The following is a 20,279-nucleotide window of genomic DNA, read 5'->3' as shown; positions in this document are numbered from 1 at the left end:
TCACATGTAAAAAAAGTACGTACTTATCCCCTTGTCACAAAATACATATAAAAAGTTTCGTGATTCTGGGCTAATCAGTAAAAAAAGTAATCACACTCAGTAATCTTTGAAGATTAGAAAATACAAAGACTCCCAGGTGCTTGAGTCCAAATGTTTACTCAGTTGAACAAAAAGCCAAGATTAATGATTTAAAAAAATTGTAATTTTTCTCTCTTTATTTCCAGCACTGTTATTGAGTTCCAGTCTTGAAATCAGTCCAGCTACCCCTATTCTCCCAAGTGGCAGAGAAATCTTTCATGATAAATAAGCCACCAGTAAGGGGTTTTATTCCAGACCCCTGTTCCACAGCTGCCAAAACACAGACATGAAGTGCCTCTCCCATTTTAAAGGTTTCACTAATCTGTGGCACCAGCAATTTCGTAATACAGTGCAGTTTAAACTGTACAAGAATTAAGTTTGGGTTTTCTTATTGACACAAAGCAGCATGGATGGACTTAGCTGTGAGACTTCCACACAGAACAAGTAATGTGGCAGCAAGGGAAATTCAGCTGTAAAACATCTTCATTTATAGACACTTCCTTAAGCCCTCCGTAGACACATACTTGATTGTACTTTTGTCAACTTTATATGGTGAAAGACTGCAAATTGGCTCCAGTATCTTCAAACTCTTCCCCATAAGACAGAACTTTCTACATTATTCAGAAGAAAGGGGCTCTTTTCTCTGTAATGGGGTATATCTAGGGACTGGTAAATTAATACTTGTTTACTTATATCCTCCTGCTGTTTTGCTAAAATACATACAAAGTACTCCTCTCAAGATGCATTAAGTACATCAGCATGTTGTTTGCTTTATAACCTGGGAGAAAGCATAACAATATAGCTTCTCACCAGGGCGCACACAATCTACAAATTGAATAAAAGGAAGCAAACTGATTCTCAGAACACAGAGCTTCTGGGTAATCAGAATTGCAGATGCTTGAGTGAATGTTAAAACTCCTCACCATCAATCTGACCTTGTCCTGTCTTACTATTGGAGATGCTTTCTCAGAGCTGCATGTACCTGGGGGAGAAACTCTAAAAAAATACTGAAAAATATGTACTTGGGTAGACTAGAGCAACGTGCTATTTTTGTGTCAGTTTTAGCTAAGAAAACCAATACCAACCTCAAAGGCTAGTAATTTTATAAAAATATCAATATATTTAAATTCCTGAATGTTACACAAAAAGGATTGAAGCATTTAATGTGACTGAATCAGAACCTTCAGTGTCATTTCATCAAGAAAACGAAAAAATCATTAATTCCTCCCCCCCCCCCACCAAGAGCACCATGTAACTCATACAGAGTGCGATACTAGCATTGATCTTGTTAAATCTCTAGCTGCTGACCCTCACATCCCCTCATTTTAGTATTGGCATTAAACAGGTCTCATTCTAGGGAGACCAACAAAAAAATTCCCTCAAGTGGTAAGAAGCGGTAATGATGAATTATTAGAGACTGAAGCAAGGTCATTGCAATGAAAGAAGTTTGGATTCGATCCCTAATCTGGCTGAAGGGAAGGCTGGAGGAAGAAGCTAATTTGTTCCTTGTTCACCTGATAAATGGTCTTCCTGCACATTGCTGTTCAAGACAAGGCAGAGAAAATCTCTGCAACCTAATTTTGTTTCCCATTTCTTTCCCCACTGAATTAATGGATGCGGCATTAAAAAAAGGATTGTACCTGAGAGAGATTCTGCTGTTGCTTAGCGTCTACGAAGTTCAGCAGAAACTCCAACTCCCTTTCATCTTTCTCAGCTAGGATGCTGAATAAGTGAGCTGCTGCTGCCACACTCCTCTTCTTCAGCTGCAGCACAGCTAGTCTTGCATTAGCAAAGTCATCAGGAGAGTGGCCAAATGCTTCATGAAGGTGATCAAGGGCCTCTTCATACCTTCCTGTTGGTTAACACCAATATAAGCTATATAACCCATTCCATGTAGAGAAAGAGACATTAAGAAAACTTACCAAAGCAGGATTTAGGTAGCCTGTCCATAGCCCAAATCTAAGGGTATTAATTAGTTCATACCCTTTCCCAAAACATTTGCAAGCTTGTCTTGAGAAGTAAAACACAACAATATGCTTGCCATTTAACATTCACTTTCTTTTAATTTACTGCTCATTCACTTAGTCTGATCAGCTATGTAAACGAATGGGAACTTACCACTTGCAACCAAAACATCTGTGTAGAAGATGTGATATTGTGCATCCTTACAAATCTGGACTAGTGCTTTTGCAATCATGAGAAGATCCTTGAGGGTTTCTTCTTTTGAAAGGTCTTTAGTAGCAACGACCTCAGTTAATGCAGTCCTGCCATGCTGAAGGAGCCATTGAGTGATCAGTCCTTGGGCTTCATGCTTTAAAGACAGGATTGCTGGGACCACTACTCCTGCCTCCACCTTCAGTGCTGAGATCAAATCTTGCACTGCTTCCTATGTAAAAACAAGACCAAATGATGAAATGGTAGTAGTAATTATGTATTGATAATTTGTTCTTCCAGGTGCCTTCAGTTCTCTGCTTTCCCACAGATCACATGCACACCTTTGGAAGCTCTTTCCTGTCCTTGTGCTGCATCTTTTTCTGTTGCAAAGCTGATATAAGAGCATAAAGACAGGCTTGAATGACTATTTGCAAACTGGTTTGAACTCTCCAGATTATCACTGAACAAGATTCTTACAGCAACAAGAAAGAGATGCTGTGAATAAGTAAGTGCAAGCAGGATTTGGCTCAGTCAGGACAAACCAGCACAAAACCACACACCCAATTAGGGATGCACCATTTCAAATGCACTGCAGGATTGCTATGATGTGCAGGGAAAGTGTAAGGCTATTGCCCATACTAGAAGCAGATAAACCATGTGAACATCTGACATGACTTCCAGGCAATGATATACTGCAATCTCAAAAGTCCCCCCTAACACTAATTGCACACATGAGCTTTTCACAGATGATGGAGAGGGACTCGCTAAACCTTGAAACTGTTCTTTCTTTTTCCTCTTGTTGTTGCCACATTTCATCTAACACAAAATCTTGTCATGGAAATGTGAGATCAAATGTAGGGGAGTTTGCAGCACTGCAAATCAATGCATGGTAGCAACAGCGAAGAAGATCTGTGATTAAGGTTTAGACTTTCTCTCTCTAGCCTTGGGAAAGCAAATATGTAACATCAAGCCGACTACTTATACACCAAGTCAAAACAAGAGCCTTTCACTGCCCAAATTCTGTGAAAAACTTTTAAGTGAATCCATGACAAAACCTGTGGTATCTTACACTAATATTGACTAATACCGTCAGAAAAATCATCAGCAAATCAATACAGTGATACCTTCTGCTGCTTCAGAGCAAGGTAAATGAATCCTCGTCCACTCAGTGCTTGCACATTCCTAGGGTCCTCCTTTAGGATGGCATTAAAATCAAAAATAGCGGTTTTCTTCTGACCAAGGCGCCCATAACATTGAGCTCTGATGAGAAGGCAATCTTCAGCATAACCACCTGGTGGAGAGAAATGCAGCCATTGTTAGCGGAATGGTCTCAAGTCTACTGCTCTAAAGCAGGTACAGTAAATCGCAGTATGTGCAAACCACTAAGCCCCACCAAGGGGCTTCAAAGCAGCTAAGGGAAAATGATGCAGTAGACCTACATGTTGCGTTACAGTGACTGCAGGAATGAAAAGTACGTACCACTTTATTCAGAGCTGTGGCAAGGGTGGAATAAGAGGGGTGTGCTGGACAGAGGTAAATGCGTTATGATAAGGAACTTCAATCCACAGTTGTGACTGGAAGAAGAATAGGAGAGTGCTGCCTGAGCATACCTGGTGAAGTACAGTGACAGTACTTAAGTCATAGCTTCCTTTATTTTTGTTGCTGGTGGAATTCCTATTGTGTGCTATCAGGTCTGATTTGAAAGGAAAAAAAAAGAATCTGTCACTTTGTTTTCAAAACACAGCACTGAATCAGTTAAGTGTTCTGCTGAGGCTAGCAGAATTCTGTTCGAAGAATGAATTTTCACTGGTGAAGTCTTGAAAATGTTTTCTGGTACGTATTACAAAGACAAGGCTACTGTGATGTTCTAGGTCTTGTGATGCACATGTCAATGTCATTCTGCAGGGAAATGATGAGTTGTGATTCAGTGTTGCTGCTCAGGACCGGAGTTCATTGTTTAGCTTTGCTTCAAAATTCCTATCTAACATCAGAAAAAGCACTCAGTTTCTTTGTATGTCATCATTGAACTTGGGAAACACATCTTTCATGGCTGGTTGGGATAATGTCAATATATTTGATGCAAGCCAGCGAAACATTAATGGGACATAGAGACAGAGCAGTTTGGGTGTTATGCTAGTCTGATACCAAAAGCTTTCCTACACAACCAGCAAGCCTATCCACAAATGTGAATGTGAACCTGGTCTTCCACTCTGTGACATAAAAGTAGCCATGTTTCTCACTTATGGATGGCTGACAGCAGAAATCATTGTATCTTTCTACTTTCTCTGTAGGCCATCAAAGGACAGGCAAGCCTGGACCAATAAAGAAGTCTGGGCTGCAGTATGTGCAAAAATCCCTTTTCAGGGCATGTATTTTGCTACTGAGATGACTTTTTCAAAAAGGAAAGATTCTGCATGTTATAAACAGAAGAACCAATTCTGGAAATAGCTAAAAAGGTGTATGTATATTTATATTTATGGGAAGAAAAAAAAATAATTCTAATAGCTTTAGATATACAGAAAGAAAGGGCACTTTGCTGAGCATAGTTGTATGGCTGCAATTTGATTTATAACTGTAACAGTCCTACTGTGACTCAACTCTAACTTTCCAGACAGGAACAGGAACCATACTGTGCCAGGCATGCCAAAAACACAGGTCCCACTTCAAAGACTCTTCAGTCTGGTTAAACATGCCAGAAGAACATTGTAATAAAAAATTGAATGAGTGGAAAAGGTAACAGAATGAAAATCATAAAATCACATTGCTCAACTAGTTCAAAAGCTTCCTGGTTTCCAAAAACAAATATACATGTCGATCAACAGTCTTTCCTCAAATATCCATGACTGCTTTTCTGATTGCCTCAAGATCTCAGCAAGAATGTGTCTCCTCAGGAACAGCCAAAGGAAGCAAAAGGAGTGCTCTGCAATTACTAAGCACTCAACCTTCCCATGCAGGCAATTTTTCCCCCCTACCTTCTCTGGGATACCTAGATTCAGCCAGCTGACAGTATAGAGAAATTCCATGTTTGCCAGTTGTCATGAAGCTAATTCTATAAATTTTTGAGGTCTAGAAAGCTTTGCCCTTATTTGCAGTTATTCTGTCCTAAGGTCTTCCACGCATTTTCATGGAGAAATCCAAAAGACAGCACTGTGATGCTGCTCTGAAAAGCAGAAAAAGGAGGTCGAGGCTATTGTAAACAGGAATGTCTTCATATCTCCATACCTGTCCCTTTACCACACCTTTCTCCAAAGACGTCATTAACATGCAACAAATGGAGGCAACCTACCAATGATGTGATCTGAGCTGCGTTAGGATCCAGTCCATTAGGAGGAACCTTTGGTTTCATTTAGTACAATGGAATAGGAGCAGCAGAAATGAGAGAAGAAACGTCTAAGAGGAAGATACGTGAGGATGGAGGTACAAGGCCATTTGGCTGTTTTAATATAGTGGTAACAGTAATCCAGAAGGGACTGACTAATTTACTGCCACTCTTAATATGCACTGAGATTTGTGATACTAAGGTTCTTTTTTCTCTGCTTTCACATAAGTGCCGCCCAAATAAACACATATAGTGACAATGAAAATCACGGTCCATCCATTCACTAGTTGCAGAGTATGTATCTTTCTGCCATCCACATGCCTCTTCCTTTCAAGTCAGTTTTAATAAGGATCTTAACACGCTCAGGGTTGCAATCAGTAACTGTGGCATCCCAATACCGGATGATAAATCATCGGTGCCACTGTAAATATTTTTTCATAAGGAGGTCAGCAAACACAGGGTCTTGCACAGCTGCCTGCAGAGATGAGCCAGCAGACAGGCTCCTAGCAATTCTTTTACAGTACTGAGGCTTTTTCTGCCTCCTGATATGCTCCAGAACTTCTGTACCAAAGGTTGTTATCGCTCTGAAGCTCTACCAATTGGCTCCTATGAAGACAATATCTATTTCTTAACAAGCATCTGTTCTAGCAGGTGGGGAGTTGATAAGCTGGAATGCACGGGCTGTGAAATGGAACCATCTCAAAGCAATTAACAGGGTTTTTTTCCATTTTCATAAACCGATCTCTCTTCTTCTCAATGATGCTGTCATAACATTTGCTCAGAGTGAAAGGCAGATTTCCATACAAACATGGTTTTACTTGGAACATGCCAGAAGCACTTCCACGTTAGCCTGATCTCTCTCCTCAGGAAAAGCTAGGATAATGATGCATGTAAGTGGATGCTTTCACTCTTTTGCACTGGAACTACACATTCTTTGGTGTGTTGGAACAAGAAGGCAGGTTGTTTGCTGCAATGACTGTATTTACAATGTGTTCATTCTGATGAAACAGGTACCAAGTAAATATCATTGGTGCGAAGGTTTTCAGGGGATTAACTAATGTAACAAACCAAGGCTGAAATAGGGGAGCCTTCTACTTCTGCACTGCTTGTCTAAAACAGGCTGAAGCTGGCTCAGTTTCAGTAGCTTTTCCAAATTATGTATCAGCTAGCATCTCCTCTAAAAGTTATGCAAAACAAATAGGGTGAATGCTGTTTTTTTCTCCTGAAAGGGGGATTTCCTTCATCTCGATGATTCTGTGAAGTGTCCTCTCATTCAAGCACTAACTGCACACAGGGACCAGATTCCCTCTCATTTATCACAAGTTTGGCTTTGATCTCTTTAAGAAACAATTATATTGTATTTTCATAGCAGCTCTCATCTCTCTCATTCATCTGATCAAGTTTAATTTTCTGGGGAAACATTACCAAAAGTATAGTTGTGTAAACTAGCAGCTGGACAACAGGATCAAAAAGCCCTGGCTTCCCTCAACATTACCAGACTCCAGGCTTACCTCAGTCATCAGTTACTGAAAAATCAAGTTTTGTAGAAGGACAGATAATTCTGTAAGATTTCCTTGAGACTTTTCCTTGTCAGATACATTTTGAGCATGTATCTGTTGCTGCAATATAACAGCCTCCCTACATTAAGTACAGAAGAATCCCCCTGCCATTCTGCTTTTCCTTTACCAATGCAAGAACAGAATTACACTGCTTATACTAAAAGGGTCTTTTTTTAAACCACAGTAAAGATGGAAAGCATGGCACAAAAAAGAAAATAATCTAATGGCTCTGAGAAGGTAGCACTGCTAACATTAAAACATGTGGTTTGTTCAACAGCACGGCTATACTTGTGAGAAAATCTGTGACCATATGTACGAAAATAAGCATGGTTACAAATCAGTTTCTCCAGACCAATTACTCAGAAGCAACCTACAGCAACTAAACAGTAATTGCATCCTGATGTTCAGTAGCAGGTCTACCACAACAAAAGGCTAAAGTGTAAGGAAGACATACGTTGTGTTTCCTGCACACTCTGCACATTGTATTTCTGGAGCAGAAAAAATGGGGAAATGATTAGATCAGAAATTTCAAACCACCAGCTGGAAATAGATGGGTTCAGAATGGTAAAGATCTTTTCCAAATAATGAAGGAATTTTGGGTTCTTTGTGTTGATATGACCCAGTTAGGGTGGTTTATGCCTGAACTTAACTTTTAGCACATGAACAGTGCAATTTAAAAGCTGATGTTCCTGTAGAACTGAACTGAACAGAACACTTGCAACCCATTTCAAGGACTTCACAAGCTACTTATGGGACAGTAAGAACCGCAGTCACTGTTTAAGTGCACTTTTTCATGGTCCAGATGTGTTGCTACTTTAAACAAATTTTTTCCTGCTCTTCACCTGGTTTTGGAAGTCTACTGTTTCAGTCTTCTTATTGGGGAAATGACAGATGAGACTTGCCTACCCACTCATCTGATTTCTCACAGAAGTAAATCTCTTATCAGCATCTTGATAACCATACCTGAAGCGATGATGGCAAAGGAAAGGTAGGCAATGGCTTCTTTGATGTCAGCATCCTCCTGTTTGTTCTTCAAGATGGTCAGCGCTCTGAAATGGCAGTGAGTTTGCATCAGCTTCCGGTCTTCATCTTTGAAAATGTCCATGATGGGCAGGAGGCAGGAGGTATCTCCAATTCTGATCACTTTCTTTAGCAGCTTAACAATGTGAGAGAAAGAGGCAGGAGAGAAAGATCACCATGAAAAGATAAATGAAGTCATGCTAAAGCTGGAAATACTACTGTCTGGTGAGACAAGTATGCTTTTACCCAGTGCTTCCCCACTTTTCACTAGGGCTTAAGTCAGCCATGGTCCAGCCAAGGACCACAAATCTATTTTACTTAACTCCTCAGCTGGCCCCAGTGTAAATACATGTTGGAGAAAACATTAATTCTTATCTTTTCTCACCACCACTGCAGCTGTGGTAACAATTCTGGAGAAATATATAATGCTGCCTTGCTTACTTTGGGTACATCTATTTCAGACTGGCAGTTAACTGTTTTTATAAACACAGCTGAACCACAGGATGATTGCCCCAAATAAAGAAAGTTTCTGTGGAACAGAAGCATTCCAGTGACCCCTTTTGACTGTAGAACTGAAACCAGTGAATTAATGGAAAATCAGTGAAGTGCTGTGTCCTTCCTTTAGTATTGCTATTGGGAATCTGGGAAAAATAGAAGTCACAAACTACTGTCCTCCTGGACAAGAATCTTGCCTGACATACGGTATCTTTGCCTCTATTCACTAGAATGAAAATCACCAAGCACTTTTTTACTACATTTCCTAAGGAAAAGAATCAAAAGGTGTTTCCTCCAGCAAAGCAGATGTGCTTAGCAAGTACTCAATATTTAAATCTGAGCCAGAGAAGCCAGGACAAGAACAAAGTTATCTTGTACCAGACATATCCATTGAACTTATTACTTTCTCTGTTTTTACTAATAGATACAAATATCTGGGTGCTGACAGGCAGGTGGGACAAAAACATTTCAAAGAGAAATTTTTGGTGACATGTATGTTCCAACTAGAACTTGTAGCAGAAGTTACAGATAGGAATTCGACTTCCAGGGCAACATATGGATTGTAATAAAGTCATGTCATTCATTAATAGCCTTCCCAAAAGCAGCAAATTATACAACACTTTTATTCTTCATAGGGAGTAGTGAAGTGGCGACAATAAAACCTTTCTCTTTACGGCTAACAATTTATACGGAAATTTAAAAAATGCAATAGTTCCCTCTGACGGCAAAACCTGGTAATTCAGCTTCGTAATCCTCGGTAGGAGAATCAACATGTTGGAATCCCTTTTCATGGTTTCAAGCACAAGTCATTAGCCACTAAAGAAAGCAAACTGCAGACTGATATTTGAGCTTCTGGGTTTGTTTTTTTCCCCGCCCCCCTCTACAATGCTTCATTAGGATAATCAGTTAGGTAGTAGTTCTGCCTTCTTTTCTCTAGGGGAAAAGTACCAGTCCCATCAATATTGTCACCAGGGGCGGGATGCTCAGTCATGCTCTGCCTAGTTAAAGCCTCTGATTAAAAGTGCCATTAAATAGCATGTGATGAATGGGATGTATTTAGCTAGGAGTCCTGTGGCCTGTGCTACAGACAGAAAGTCCTACTTATGGATCTTAAAAGTTGTGTTAGCGGTTGAACTACCTAAACCTCATATAGGCTCCAAGTTTTGCTGTGTCAACAGTACTCACTGTTGCTATTCATGGAGCTTCTAACAGCAAACTGTTTAATTGTGAAATGGAAAAGCATACAAACCACTGAGCATGACAATGTAATTTCATTGCAGTCTGGGGAAAAGCAGTATCAAGTCAGGTCAAAGGGCTGTTCCCTTTGACAATCAAACTTTGCAGTGCTCTGAATTTGAAATTCAATTTTTTGTTTGAATTTTAAAATTACCTTGCAAGCAGGGAGGTTAATTTTTTTATGAAAGCCACCAAATTTTCTTAGCATTTCCTGTCTTTTTTAAAGACCTCTGTCCAGTTTACCAACATTCTTGAGAAATGCCTTGAAGCATAGGTTGGGGTTGGCGCAGCCCCACTGGAAAACCCATAACAGGTTGTGTGACGGGGGAGGGTTCCACCTTTGCACCACATGATGAGGTGGCCTCACAGTGCAGCTTGTACCCGGAGCCTTACAGTTGTCACACTAACACTGAGGAGCAGAAGACAAGCAGAGCACTGTGCTGGGAAACTGAAAGCCCTTGGTACACCCTCTGGCTAGCCTTTGTCTCTAAAGTGGTCCCTCTTAAGTTCTACTGTGCATCTTCTGTATCAGCCAAAAGGGTTGTCAACCCTCTGCACCATACCATCACTGATCACTGTCCCATTTTGGCCAGCCAGGTGCTCCTTACCTGGTTGCCATCATACATGAAACCCTTCTTCAATTGCAGAAGCGCAAGTCTAGCCAGGATGGGAGACCTTTGTGGATTTCTGGAGAGTGCTAGTAAGAGCAGCTTGTGAGCTTCTTCTACACAGCCCATCTGGTACAGGGAATCAGCGCAAAGTATCCGTGATGCTTCATCAGAAGCATCCAGCTCCACCAAGAGAGAAGCTAGCTGGTAAACCCCAGGGGCATCTCTGGAGGAGAAAAAAAATGAAGAAAAAAGGGGAAGACCACCTTCAAGGAAAAAATGCTAATGAGAGTAACACAACCTTTGTCTCACCTGAAAGCTAAAAGCAGGTTATCAGTCCAGTATCAAAATGGATAATACATTTTACTATACCCAGCAGCATAGATATGTCTGCTGCTTGATTCCATAGTCATGATCCCTCTTTATAACAACATGTTCTTAAGGAGTTAAGGCTCTAAAGAAAGGTTAACAAGTAATGATTCATACCTGTGCCTGCAGTTCATACCACAATCAGAAAAGGAAAAAGTAACAGTGAAAAAATAAATGAATCACCATTTCTAACGAAGAGCTGTGTGTTAAAATTTGTACAGACTCAGAAGAACTGTGTTAATAGGTAGCTTCTTGTTCCAGAAACAGTGACCTGTGTCTAAGGGGGGTTGTGTTTGTGTCCTGATCTGCCAGCGCAACACTGAATGAGTTAGTCCCGTCCTTCAGTGACACCGGAGTGCAGACCCCAAGTACTGGATGTGGAATGCGCATCATGCAACTGCAGAAAAAGGCCATAATAGCACAACAGTTATTAAGAGACTAAATAAATGTGGGTATCAGTCGTAAAGAGCATCCACCTGAGATGAACTTTCACATGCTATTTCCCACTTCAATTTTCAATTTTTCTCCTGAAATATTAGTATTTCACATAAGGGAAATCTGAGAAAGTAATATAAAACTTCAGTTTTGGAGAAAATGGAAGACTTCTTGGGGTGGTACTGGAAAAAACTTTGAAAATGAACCACTGAAACATTTAGATTTAAATACTAGCTTGTTTTGTGTTGTAAGAAATCAAAAACCTAATAAAGATACTATTCTGATAAGCAATTATTTCTGATGTTTAGAAAGATGAGTTTAAGTATTAAACCTCAGAGTCCCTCTGTTAAACCTAGTCCTACCTTCAAACTCAGTTTTTAATGGATTTAGCTGGAATAGCTTGGCATTCCTGTCTCAGATCTCACCACCTTAAATATGACATTAATACAGTTAGCACAGAAAAAAGAATTTGGATTGCCAGCACCAAATACATGGACAGCAGCACTTCAGCTCTGTCTTGGAAGAACACTTTCTAGGGGCTTAGTACTTCATGGCCCAACAAACCCTTCAGTTCAGAGCTGCAAGGTGCCAGCTAGCACCAACAAATCTGTTCCATTATGGAGGTATCTACTCCTTTAGAGGAGAAATCTCTGTCACGTTCCCTTTAGCGTTGTGCACGCTCCTAGCTTAGGCCAATTGGTTTATAATGGATTAACTTCCATAGAAGGATTGAGCTGATTTGCCTATGTGGAGCCTATTGTATTGTGACATACCAGTGAACAGCATTTTGCTGGAATAATCACACTGCAGTTTTATTTCAACCCATTATGATAATTAGGAACTTTAAATGGATCTATATCCTATTCTCATATATCTGAAGCAAGTAATCACTCTACTACTCAAGCTGCTCTCTTTTTGTTAGGAATCCACACAGCCCTGTTTATTTGTCTGCCCACAGGCAGAACTGCCTCCTGGGTACCTCTTCTTCTGGAGCATCTTCTGTCCTTCTTCTTGGAGAACTTTTAGCAGCAGCCCTCTTTGGTTCCACGGCACATAGGCCTTGATTGTGAAGATGGTTTCTTCCAGCTTTAACTGGCAAGCTGTGATATAATCCAGAGCTGTCAAGTAATGGCTGCCACCAGAAATCCGGATAAGTCCTCGCCCACATAAGGCTTTAATACAGCTGTTAGGATGTGGAGAATCATGCTCAATGACCTTTTGGAAGTTCTGCAGGGCTTGCAGATGGTCATGAGCATGGAGGGAGCAGAATCCTCGCAATGCTAAGAGAGTATTATAGTAAGTTTTCTGCTCTGCTGCCAAGAGGTGTTCACAGATATCCAGGGCAGTTCTGATGTGTCCATGCAGGAGATGGCAGTCTGCTAGTCGAACACTGAGCTCACGTTTCAACTGTGGGGAGATCTGAAGAAGGAACTGGACTGTCTGGATGACAGAAGGCAGCAGTTCAGTACCATGACTGCCTCTCAGTTCGGTCCGAGTACGCACAGCTTCCCTGTATGCTGCAAACTTCACCTCCAGGACAGTTCTAGCCTGTTCTTCTATCCTCTCAGTGTCATGTGGTAAGAAAAGCTCTTCAAAGTGTTTCATTGCCTGGGCAGGGGTGGCTGCAAAGGCTTCTGCTAAATCCTGCGTCATTTCCTCCATCCGTCCACCCAAGAAGTAATATGCAGCAGCCCGTTCTAAGAGCAGACCTGAAGCTTTCTCATTTCTGAGATTATTATCAGCTGAGAAGCCCTTGAGGGCCTTGCTACAAACTGCCACACACTCCTCAAATTGGCTTTTCTTAAAGAGATAAGCTGCATGCACCCTGCAAACCCAGAGATCATCTGGTGCCACAGCAGACAGGAAGTCGTAGCAGTTGCCCAGCCACTGGTCTAAGGAACTGCAGTCTGGGCTTTCTTTCTGATATGTCGAGAGATAATTAGAGAAGGCCTGGATGACCTGTGGCAGGTGTTCCCTTTGCCTGGTACACACATAGGCCACTGCCTCAGCCTGATGTCTCACAAAGGCTTGGATATATTCTGCAACTGCCTTCCTAACTTGTGTCCCAGACAGCACCCATGCCAATGCCCTCAGCAGCAGCAGTTCCATTGAATACTTTGGGTTAGCCTTCAGCAGGCTATTGCATTTACACAGCACCTCCTCTGGGCATCCTCGCCTAAGCAGGGTCTCCAGTTTATATACAGAGGATACCACATTGTTGGGACTCAGAGTAGAGAGAAAGATGGCAGCTATTCCCACACTGAGGGAAACAACGGCCAGGTTCTTGCTCTGGATCTTGGGAATCTGATTCTTGCCTTTGCACCACATCTCCAGAGTGGCTATCACATTCTCCCAGAGCCCTTTGTCTAAGGACTTCACTTTCTGTACTGCTGTGTGGGCACTGCAGCTGAAGGCAGCCATGTAGAAAGCAGTGGCTGTTGGTAATTCCTGCTGGGCGAGATGGTGGTCCCCTTCTTTGCAGACCAGTGCAGCAAGCTCCTGAGGTGACATTTTTACTGCTGGTATCTTCACCAAGCGGTGTCACACACGTAACGTGGCTAGTACCTGTAAAACAGAAAATCAGCAACATGAGGGGCTGTAGAACACACGATTTTTTGCTTGGTGGAGGGGTAGCTTTCCAACTGACAGACGTAAGCAAGCCCAGGTGCTGTTAAAAGCCAGGGGTTTGTCACTGACTGACTGGGTTTACTGGGAAGCAAAGCCAAGAGAAGAAACACTGCAGAGGTTCTCAGCCCATAAGGCACGGAGCCAGGCCACTGCCACACAACCTTGCAGTGCTCCCTGCCCTACTGCCTGGCCAGGCTGGGGGGCCTACTGGGCTTCGTCCTCCCTGGCTGAGATGTCCATTTGATAATTTGAAGGATTTTTAATCCGCAGGACAGTATGTCAGTGCTGGTGGTTGGCAATGAGGAGACACAGCAGCACCTCGACGTTTTGCCCACCACTCGCCTTCCCCCCTTTGCCCTGGAGAGGCGGAAAGGGGAGAGGAAAAGTGGCACCTGCCTGCCGGGGTCGGCGGGAACGGCGCGGTCCAGTGGAAGGCCCCGAGCTGCGCCGCCGGCCCCGGGGCCCGGCCCTGGCCGTGAGGGAACCTGGGGAGCGCAAATACCTGAGCGCGGGCGTCCGCGAAGGGCCCCGCGCGGCCCGTTCCCGCCGGGCTCCTGCGGCGGGGCGCGCTGAGGCGAGGTGAGGCGCGGCCGGGCAGCCGGCGGGACGTCAGCGCGGGGCCGGAGCCAGGAGCCCTGTTGCTTGGAGACCGCAAACACTGTCCCGGCTGCGGGGCCGGGCGGGCAGCCCTGGCGGCGGCGGGGAGCCGTGCCGGGGGGCGGCCCGGTGAGGAACCGTGCCGGGGGCGGCCCGGTGAGGCGGCCGGGCCGGGGGCAGCCCTGTGGGGAGCCGTGCCGGGGGCGGCCCTGTGAGGCGGCGGGGAGCCGTGCCGGGGGCGGCCCAGTGAGGCGGCCGGGCCTGCGGCCGCCCGTAGCACGCCTCTGGGCCCCGGGGTGGCCGCTGCCGGCCGCAGCCCCCGGCCCCGCTGCAGCCCCTCGCGTCGCGCTGGCGGGCCGCGCTGCGCTGGGCTGGCTTGGCGCTTCCCAGCTCGCGGTGGTCGTGAGGGAACGGCGCTGGCGGCGAGGGCGAGGGCCGGGGAAGAGACTGTTACCTCAGGAAAAGTCAGACAGGTCCCTTGACCCCTTGGTGGGACTAAGGTAAAGCGAGTTAGTCAGCCAAAGCAACAATAAACTGTCTTTGGTGCAGCCTACTTGTTTAACCTTGTTTTTTTAATAATAAAACCTGGTTTTAGCTGTAAACAGTGATGTTTGTCGGAGTGTTCAGAGGGATGATGTTCCTTTAAGCCACGGTCACTTCTGAAGTCGGGCTTTTTCCTTATCCATATTCTTTGACATTCACAGGAGAAAAAAAACCCTGTGATGAATAGTGATTTTTTGACATTAAGAGTTTGCCCATTACTTTGATTTGATTACTTTCACTTTAATTACCCTAATTAGCCATCAAGATATAATTTAGCATTGCTGTCACATTAGGCCACAGGTGATATTACCAAGAAAGACTGGAGGGTATAAAAAGAAACAGTTCTGAAATAGAAATCACATTAAAAGGAGCCGGGTTGATCAAACGTGTGTACCTCTTTGCCCCTCCGCTGAGGTTCATGCGGCATGTGGGAATAAAACCGAGACTGGTGCCTTCAACGGATCGTGGTCCAGGCTGCAAAAATCATTACCCATCATTTGACTTTGCTGCATGACTGAGTGGTGTGAAAGTTGCTTCCAGCTACATTTTGCCTTGTAGATACAAAGAACATGGAGGATGCCAGTATCCTCTATTCATCATTTCTAGCATAAAGAGTCCTGGTTTAGTTAAGAATCCGGTGTGCTCACTGCTGTAAATGGATGGTTTAGAAGATGTTGTTACAACCTGTATGGTTGGCCAGAAAGGTAGGAGAAATGTGAAGAAATTATTTTGTTGGTTTAGGGTTTTATAACAGGTGGTATGAATATAGCCAATTTTAAGTTGTAAATCAAACTTAAGCTTATATTAATGTATATTTATGTACATTATATACATACACACATGTATATATATAATATATATATTATATATATTATACATATACAAAGTAATAACTTTGGTCTTAAAGGAATAAAAGGAACAGTGTCTAATCAATGCTGATGGAAAATTAAAATATTTTTCTGATGGAAAAGACTGTGGCCTGGTATGATACTTGAGGTATATGACTACAGCCCAGTGCGAAACCCTATTGTTACAAGTGGTGGAGTCAGCAGTGTAACTTGGAGGCTCCTAACACTTTTCTCAAGCCACCAGCCTATTTGCTGTGTGTCCTGTGGGGCAGATACGGCAAGTCCTGTTTCTAGGATCATAAAAACTCAAGGGGTGTGTGTGGGAAGTGTGGAGGTGTGTAACATTAAATATTAAGTATGCTACACACTCATTAAATATTAAGTATACTACAATAGCTCCTCATGATGTCTCTGATTACTGATAAATTTTTAAAGGGAGGTGGTGGGGAGGGAAGTAAACACATTGCAACAAGTAGAGGGCTTTGCAAAGCAGGAGATGCACTGACGTCTGCAATAACCCTTTTCAAAGAGGCATGGCTGGGAAATCTTGGACCTAATTCTTTTGAAAGCTCTCAGTGCCTGCAGTTCATGTAACAAGTGTCCGGCCCCCACCCCCCGCCCCCGGGGCTTTTAAATGCTAGGTGTAGCTAGGACTGAGGGTGGAAAACCAGTCGTGTTCATTTAATACAGGAAAACTTTTTTTTAAAAAAAAAAAAGACTTTTCTATGATAGAAAAGAGTGTAATGGGGTGGGGTGTTAATAACTTAAATATATTTTTGATTTATTTGACTAAAATTCTTTGCTCTGAACTGTACCTCAGTTGGAGAGCAGACACCAAATTCTGCTCTCACTTAGGCTGGTGTGAGCATGGGGGCTAGGGAACGAAGATGGCTTGTACTAAATTATACAGGCTGGGTGACTGAATGCCCACAACACCGAAGTCGAGAAGCTCTGGTGATGTGCTAAGCCACATGATGAAATTTCATCCCTAGGCATATTTAGTTCCCCGCCCACAGTCTGCCAGGAGAGTTAGGCTGCTGGTAACTCTGTTGTCAAACTGAGTTAGGATACTCTTCTCCTGTGAAGGAAATTTACACCCCTGGCGCTGTATCCCCGCGACCACAGCTGCTGCTATTTCTTTGGGTTAGAACAGCAGATTTCAAATGGAGACCTCTAAGCTTTGTTATTGACAGATCTACTTCCTAACGTTGTCTGGTTACTTGTCTGGTTGGAAAGCACACAGGAAACATTTGTTTTCAGAATGTTCAAATTCTCAGCCTTTTATGTGCTGTTCTTTATACAATATGATAGACTGCTGTTGGGTCAAACACATCCTAGGAAAAGTATAAGATGATTAAGTCAGTGTTTGTAAAGAGCTCTGAAATGTGTGGGTGAAAAGTGGCATAGGCCAGAGAAGAAGTTGTAGCCTTGTCATTTTATAGTCCAACCCAATTACTCTGGATCTGGTTGAGTATTACAAAATTTATCCCTTTGCTCAAGCTTCTCAGTAAAGCCTTGAGGAGTGCTGATCTTAACTTTTTACTTGGCTTTGCCGGTCTTGAAAATAAATGTGTTAATACATTAAATGTCCTAGTACTCTCTGAGTACATAAAGGTATAAAGGCACAGAAAGCCAAAGTGTTCTCTTTATGCACTGGACTATTTTCATCTATGTTCACCCCAGTGAGAATGATAATGCAAAGAATTGCAGGGATCCTTGATAAAGAGCAGGATTAATATGCACTTGAGCAAGATTACAAGAAAAACATTGTCGCTCCATTAGAGAAAGAAATAATTCCTTTGTTTATATTACAGAGATTAAACCAGCAACAGCAGAAAGCACCCAGAGGTCACCACACGCATACTTTGCTGTCTCAGTTACTGTCTATGATTTAACTTTGGGATTCAGCAGCGCAGTTGCATAATTTAATCAGTTGTCCTTGTGCTGGGAGTCCTGAAGCAGCTCTCTGAATGAGGTAGTAAAGTGGATCTGCTTACGCTGCAGACAGATGGGTGTGTTTGATTTTGAACAAAAGGTCTGTGGTGTGAATGAAGTGTTTCCAAGTAACTTTAAAGTAATGGCCTTTCCTAGCTGCTGAAACTGCATGTAGCTCTTGAATATCTATGAGGGGTTCAACCTTCTGCGAGGTTTCTGTTTTCCTTGTTTACTCCCATAGGTATGATGTGTATGACCCTCAGCAGTAACTACCTTTTAATAAGTTTGTGTCCTGTTGAAAAACAGTTGTCTTAACTGAAGAGTACAAGCCAAACATTGCATTGTTTGAGACCTAAGAAAGAAAAATTCCCTTAAAGCAGTTCGACTGTGCCCAGTGGTCTGCTTCCAAACTGTGTTTACCAAGTGTACACCTTAACAAAATACCATCCGTGTTTCTCTGACATTCATGAGTCAATACCTGTCTTCCCCTCTGATGCCACATCCTCTGATACAGAGGCTCAAAGGTAGAAATTTCAGCTAGAAATTTCTGCTTTGAGTTACTTCACTAGTATTTCGTAGCCTAGTTTTGCAAGTATAAGATTTTCTACATGGAGACTGCTGAAATCAATAGCAGTTGTGCCACATATAATCGGGGAGCAAGACTAGCCTCTGAATAGCAAAACATTTCAACATTCTAGATTTCACATATCTTGCACCCTGATAGTTAGTGAGCCAGGATGATTTTTCAACTAGTTCAGCACCTTTGTGTCCAGTGAGGAAGTCAATGGAACAGGTTTGCTTGAACAAAATCCTCAATATGCCAAGCAAGTGGCAGTCCAATGAAATAAATGTGCTGCTTCCATTCTTCCCTGTGCAAGATGGCCATTATCAATTTTCTTCTTTGTGATATGTTATTTGCCATGTCTGTTTAGGATGTAAGGTTTTGAGGCCGAGGGTCGTGCCAGGTATGGTGAACACAATGGGCTGAATCTCAGAAGGGATCTCCTAGCACTGCTGTAACATGAAGAACAACAAACCATGAGGTATGAAAAAGGAAAGTGTTACATCATCTCAGCAGATTTGCTGCCAACTCAAATTAAACAGACAGTGTTAACCAGCCCACTTTATTCCTCTTGTTAATATTAAAACTTACTGCTTTTATTTCCTCTCATTCCTTCCTTACTTTACAAACAAACAAGGATAAGGTAATGTTGTTGATAACTTATTTGGTTACACTGATTCCAACTCATATTGGTTTGAACTAAGTTTAGCAACCAGCCATGGAAACATTAATCACCCAGAAAAATAGCACACAGTGAAATGACTTTTCAAAATGTTGTTGGTGTAATTATCATCTTGGCCATTACATTAAATGCCACCATTTATAACTGTTATGTTTAAGTATGCAAACAGTAATTAACTTGGTAATGAACTGAGGACCCCTGTGCCTCTCTTCCCTCAGCTAATTTGCATGTTAATTATCATTAGCAACCAGGGAAACAAGTTATAAACAGCTTAATTAGCAGCTTAATCATTTTTACAAGAAAACGTGCTGCACTTTGATACATGAGCAAGAGTTAGATTAATGAAGTCAGATGAGCGTGTTTTTTCAGCACTATTCCCTGCTGCAGCACTGTGCTTGTACTCGGGCAGTGCGGGTACCAGAGGTGTGCACACACACACGCATACACCCATGCTTCAGGTGGCTGTGCTTCATTTTACAAGCAGGCATTGTTTCTGCAGAAGGCTCTGTCAGTGTTCTGAGAGGAACTGCCCTTCTTTTCTGTGTCTGGTACCGGATAGTTATGTTAAATTGACACTAGGAAAGCCAAAATTCCAGCATCATCAACCAAAACTCCATGAGGCTAGTTTTGATAACAATCCTCATTTAATCCTGGTGTTTCTAGGCCCTTTTTGCTGTGATTCGATTCCACTTGTCCCTGCCATGTCAGCCAGTCCCTGCTTCAAGCAAAGCTGTGTTGGCACTATTTCAAACACCAGGGTTACACTGATTACAGTGCCCCCCTCGCCTGGGCTCTGTGGATGTCACCGCTGTGGCCTTAGTGGACAGTGCTGCTTCAACTACATGTGTGTGTGTTCAAGAGCAAGCATTCAGGCTCGCTGATGGTGCTGTTACTCCACTTAGGGCTTTCACATTTTAGACTAGGCTCGTAGTCGAGGGCTGAGCTTGTCTTTCAGAATAGCATTAATTGTAAATGTCTTGAACACTTCTGAAGTTTATAAGAAAGAATAATTTGCTTCCCCCCCCCCCCCTTTTTTTTCTTTTTGTTTCCTTTTTGACAGAAACTTTCAGATGATTGAATGGAAAATTTTAGGTACAATTTGAGGTGGGGTTTTTTTCGTGGTTTTTTTTTGGCAGGGTATTCCATGGCGTGACATACATTACAGTAAATAATAGGTAGTGCACATGCGATTTGAAGGTGTTTGGTGGTGT

At 42.7% G+C, this 20,279-nt stretch overlaps 1 protein-coding gene across 1 annotated transcript; it reads right to left on the bottom strand.

Moving 5' to 3' along the window:
• Window positions 1-27: 27 nt before the first annotated feature.
• TTC34 (tetratricopeptide repeat domain 34) lies at window positions 28-14,609 on the bottom strand. The gene is made up of 6 exons (XM_080380679.1): window positions 12,204-14,609; window positions 10,470-10,751; window positions 8,074-8,266; window positions 3,357-3,523; window positions 2,197-2,464; window positions 28-1,930 (listed from the first exon to the last, which is right to left on the bottom strand). The coding sequence occupies exons 1-6, from the start codon at window positions 13,782-13,784 to the stop codon at window positions 1,701-1,703; spliced, it is 2,721 nt and encodes a 906-aa protein (XP_080236805.1). The 5' UTR covers window positions 13,785-14,609; the 3' UTR covers window positions 28-1,700.
• Between the last annotated feature and the right edge of the window lie 5,670 nt (window positions 14,610-20,279).

This window comes from Falco punctatus, assembly GCF_963210335.1.
Source record: "Falco punctatus genome assembly, chromosome: 3".
NCBI classification, from domain to species: Eukaryota; Metazoa; Chordata; class Aves; order Falconiformes; family Falconidae; genus Falco; species Falco punctatus.
This window is presented reverse-complemented; position numbering and strand designations above follow the sequence as displayed.

What these genes read in the sequence shown, in the direction of transcription:
- TTC34 (XM_080380679.1), bottom strand. Translation starts at nt 13,784, where the DNA reads ATGTCACCTCAGGAGCTTGCTGCACTGGTCTGCAAAGAAGGGGACCAC. An exon ending in TCATGTATGATGGCAACCAG is followed by an intron (nt 8,267 to 10,469) that starts GTAAGGAGCACC and finishes CACATTGTTAAG; the next exon opens with CTGCTAAAGAAAGTGATCAG. An exon ending in CTTTGCCATCATCGCTTCAG is followed by an intron (nt 3,524 to 8,073) that starts GTATGGTTATCA and finishes TCTCTCCACCAG; the next exon opens with GTGGTTATGCTGAAGATTGC.